This window comes from Fukomys damarensis, unplaced genomic scaffold, assembly GCF_012274545.1.
Source record: "Fukomys damarensis isolate Sample0158 unplaced genomic scaffold, DMR_v1.0_HiC HiC_scaffold_11, whole genome shotgun sequence".
Taxonomy (NCBI): Eukaryota; Metazoa; Chordata; class Mammalia; order Rodentia; family Bathyergidae; genus Fukomys; species Fukomys damarensis.
In genome coordinates this window covers 832,607-837,606 of record NW_022900923.1, presented here as the reverse complement: position 1 = coordinate 837,606, position 5,000 = coordinate 832,607, and the positions used below count along the sequence as shown (strand labels likewise).

General features: G+C 38.3%; 1 protein-coding gene across 5 annotated transcripts in view; it reads right to left on the bottom strand.

Moving 5' to 3' along the window:
• The window catches only part of Nvl (nuclear VCP like), a 62,082-nt gene that overhangs the window by 18,982 nt on the left and 38,100 nt on the right, over positions 1 to 5,000 (bottom strand). For all 5 annotated transcript variants that reach the window (XM_010642448.3, XM_010642450.2, XM_010642449.3 and 2 more), the window contains 2 exons: positions 2,583 to 2,702; positions 698 to 797 (listed from right to left, as the gene is read on the bottom strand). In XM_010642448.3, the coding sequence (XP_010640750.1) occupies positions 698 to 797; positions 2,583 to 2,702 (220 nt within the window). The remainder of the gene's footprint in view (positions 1 to 697; positions 798 to 2,582; positions 2,703 to 5,000) is intronic.

Genomic DNA, 5,000 nt, shown 5'->3' with positions numbered 1-5,000 from the left:
GTTCCAGATCAATCTCAACTAACTAGTGAGACCCTGTCTCAACAAACAAACAAACAAACAAACAAAAAGAGAGAATTTAGGATTCAAAAGAAAAGCTGCATTTGGCATGTCTGAATTATCTTTTTCATTCTTTTTTGGTGTTCTGACACAAAGTCTCACTGTAAGAATCAGGCTGGCCTTGAAGTGTGGTGATCCTTCTGCCCCGGCCTCTCAAGTACTTGAATTACAGGCATATGCTACCACGACCAGATACTTTCAAATTCTTGAGTCTTTTTCTATGTCTCACATAGAATGCTTGAATTTGAAAACAACTGCAAATCATAATTAAAGATAGGTACAGGGGCATGGCTCCACTGTAAAATCTAAATCTGGCTTCAACTTGGCGATATGGTGAAGAGTCTGGTTCTCACTTCCTTATAAGCCTGAGAGAAACCACAAAACAAATCTACTTTTGGGGCCAGAAATGTGTGTCAGAAGTGTTTTCTGCCAACAAGAACTTTCTGAATACCCACACACACATACAATCAACAGTTTGCTTTTTTACTACAGTTTACAGAAAACTTTAAAAAGCTTTATTTCAACTCATGAACCAAAAAGGTATTGCCCCACTTTATTCTTCCTTCGCTAGGATGTACGTAAATAACGCTGTTGCAAAAACTGCAAGTTTTAGACTTGTCTATGTGATGATCTTTCTTACCTGGCCTGTTAGTGGCTGCCATGATAAAAACCTGCTGTCGTGTTTCTAGACCATCCATCTCTGTAAGTAGCTGATTCACCACCCGGACACTTGCGCTGGACTAAAAGAAAAACAAATCTATTTCCATCAGCCTTTAGCACAAAGGGGGAAAAAAAAATCTCATTTTTACCCCGTGTAAAATAATACATTTGCTAACGTTAATGAAGGCTTTTGTCAAAAGGTAACCAACAATGTCTAGGAACTGTGGTGTGGGCACTGTGGTGTGGACCTCAAGTCCCTGATACTCGGGAGGCTTGAGGTAAGCGGATCAAAGGTTCAAGGCAAACCTGGGTGACAGCAAGATCTTGTCTCCTTTTTAAAAACAGAAGTTACAGATGAGCATTTCATGAGGTCGCTCTATACACAAGCACTGTTGCCACAGGATACCATCAGCAGACATCCTGCAATCCTGTTATACACAGCCAACACAAGCAAACTAAGGCTGAGAGAGGCTTTACTACTGGACAAGAGAAGGGTTTCATAGCAAAAGAGAAGGAAACAGAAAGGAGTAAAACGCAGACACATCCTGCCCAGCCAGCAAGTGCAATGCGGTGCTCCGGACTCCACAGGAGACTTTGGAATAGGATGGGGAGCCATGGAAAAAGATATCACCACCAGAGGAGAAATGCAAAACAGATGACTGTGATGGTGTGGACTAATAGGCAAGGAGACAAAACTGCTATCATCTGAGTCCTATTTATACTCATCATTTTTTTGCAACTTTTGAAAGTTTTTGAAGATTTTTGGGGAAATAAGATACATAATAAATGTTTTGTAATTGAAGACCCCCCCCAATAATATATGTGTAACTAAATCACAAAAAGTTTCCAGGGTACTTATTAGTCACTGTCAAACGTTCCCAGAAGGTCATAAATTAATGTTATGCTCTACCATGCTTCAAATATGTACAAAACCACACTCCTGGTAAGAACTGTAGTATCTAAGAAGTGAGACTCAGTAAGGTTGGTGTAAGTGCTAGAAAATGCAGATCAGCATCTTTCCCGGACAGTAATTGTATTAGTTTTAAAGCTAGTAACTTGCCCTTACTCTGAGTGCTTGATGTCTTAAATTATATTGTCTGCTTCAAGAACTTAAACTGAACGGTGTCATAAAACCACAAGATTACAAAGCAAAGTATTCAAAACTATCACTTCCATCCCCAATTATTCATTTATGTGAGTCAGGATCACCAAAACATTAAGCAACAAAAATAATACATCAAATAGGCAAATTAGAAAACATCTCTGAGGTCTTTTTTCAAATTACTAGGTCTCTTCATTAAAAAAATCATGATGTTCTCAAAGAAGAGCTTTATAAGAAGTACCGGACTGGGAACCTACAAAAAGTTTATGGTAGGGCTGGGGATTTTAGCTCAGTGGTGCTGCTGCCTGCATCGCAAGTGCAGGGTCCCGAGTTCGATCTCCAGTACAAAAAAAGTTTATGGTATATAAAAACATCTATAGAGCTGGGTGTGGTGGTGCACGCCTGTAATTCCAGCACTCGGGAGGCTGAGGCAGGAGGATTGCTGAACATTCGAGACCAGCCTGGGCTACATAGTGAGTTCCCGGATAGTCTCAACTACATAATGAGATCCTGCTTCAAAAAACAAAACAAAAAATAATAATAATAAAAAAATAAATCTATAAACAAGCCTATGCGATGGTACACACCTCTAATTCCAACATTCTGGGAGGCTGAGGCAGGAGGACGACAAGTTTGAGCCTAGCCTGTCCAATTTAGCAAGACCTGCTTAAAAAAGGGGTGGGGGGGAAAGCCATGGGTACAATCACTTGTACTGCAAATAAATAAGTAGATTGGCTAGTTAAACTCCTAATCTGATACTTGCCTCTTTGTCTGACCTTCGAGGACATAACGCATCCACTTCATCAAAGAATATCACACATGGTGCTGAGTTCTTGGCTCGCTGAAAAACCTGCCGCACAGCTCGTTCACTCTCACCAACATACTAAACACTCAGAGAAGAAACAGAATGTAAAGTTCAACTCTGGGGTTTGGGCCAAACGGTAATAAACTAATTTTAAATCACATTTAGATGCAGAGCTCAAAATGTATTAAATTCAACCACATGCAAGTACTGATGTTAAACCACTATTAACTTGTAAAATTAGCTAATTGTGTATGGTTCAACTCAATATAATTAGCTACTGTGTAAGATAATAAGTTTTCTTATCAAATGAAAACCAGAATATAAGGTTTTCTCTAGCTCAAAAACTTCCACAGTTCTGCTGTTTAAGAATTCATCTCTTATGCCTTATAAGTTGTAAAATACCCAATAGTGATTTTCATTAATTTGACAGTATTTTAAATGTATGAAAATCAAATTCTTATTTCTAGTATTTGTCATACAGCAACAGAGGAGTCAAACTGAATCAGTCAGGCATCTTACAGGTGTTATAATGGCTTACTATGTGCTAAAATTTAAAGCAAAACAAAACACTAAGATCAGTAATGTCAGGACTAAGCACTATGACAAATTATATGTAACAACATGGTTTCAGTTTTTAGTTGGGCATAAGAAATTATTCTTGTTCAATTTCAAACTACTTGATGAAGAACAAAGTTATTTCTTTCTTTTTTTTTGTTTTTCTGGGCACCGGGGATCAAACTTGGGACTTTGCGCTTGCAAGGCAGGAGGCAGAACCACTGAGCTAAATCCCCGGCCCAGAAAAAGTGATTTCTTAATAAAATTGCTAAGGCAGAATCCAAAAATCATCATTATAATACCAACTACTCTAAGCCATCATGTAATTATTTAATGACTACATGACCATAACAATCAAAGAGAAAGCTGGGTGTGATGGTGCACACCTGTAATCCCAGCACTCAGGAGGCTGAGGTGTAAGAGATTCCCTGTAAGTTCCAGGTCAGCCAGGGCTACACACCGACTTCAAGGCCAGTCTGTATTACACAGCAAGACGCTGCCTCAAAAACCAAAAACCACCTTCATCATCAAGGCAAAGATTATAAACATCATAGATAATGGTGATTAAAGTGTTTTAATTCATGTGAATAAAACTTTCCCCCATATCTATCTCATACATTTCTTTGAACTTTTGTTCATTTTTCTTCCCTTACGTAATAGCTTTTCTAATGTGCCTCCAAACATTTCTTCCTGCATTCTAAAAGGCCCTGATAATTATTATTCTTATAAGTATGTATTTTGCTTTTTTGTTTTGTTTTTTTGGTACCAGGGATTGAACACGGGTCCTTGCGCTTGTGAGGTAGGCCACCGAACCACTGAGCTAAATCCCCGGCCCTATGTATTTTGCTTTTTCAACATTTTATACTATTATAACATTTGAATTCTTCTACTTTTGCCATTAGTACAGTCCTCAGGAGCAGAAGTCACGTCTTTTTCAAAATTTTCTCTCACAACATTCTGCACAATGTAAAAATGATATACCGATTTTCCTTAAAAATCAAACCTAGCGAAAATTATATTTGAAATGGTGAAATATAATACAGTATTTAGTTGACTGATTCATTCATTTATTTGACCAAGGTCTCTGTGTTGTTCAGGCTGGCTTGAAAGTCATGGTGGTCCTCCTGTCTCACTTCCTGAGTGTTGGTATATTACAGGACTAGGACACCATGCCCAGCTAGTACACATTTTAAAGGAAAACACAGTAAACAGTGAGTTGAGAGAGACAAAGTTTTGGGCAGAGATGGAAGAGAGAAATCAATACAATTGGAGAGAGACTGGGGATTTAGCTCAGTGGTGCCACCTGCCTCACAAGCATAAGGTCCTGAGTTCAATCCCCAGTACCCCCCCCCCAAAAGATTCTGGATACACACACACACACACACGTATGTATATATGTAGCAAACACAAAAAAATGAAATAAAACAATTAAAGGCAAGGTTAAAACCAATTTAATCTCAAACAATGTAATGATTAAAAATAAGCAAATGAGAGCCTGGGATTTAGCTCAGGGGTTCTGCTATCTGCCTTGCAACTGTAAGGTCCTAAATTTGATCCCTGGTACCAAAGGAAAAACAAAGAAAAAAAATTCTCACCTTAGCTTTTGAGAATAAATATTTCAAGATGCTGCTGTTATTGTCCTTAATTCTTTATTAGCCATTCAATTGTCAGCTGTTATGATCTGATTTTGGCAAGGCCCATTACTGAGAATATTCTCTCTAAACTCACCAAATGCAGAGCTCTACTCTCAGTTTCTCTCATGCTGCCTGCTCAAGTTGACAGTTTCAGTTTTGGGGGCTAGAGTCTTTTTTTTTTTTTTTT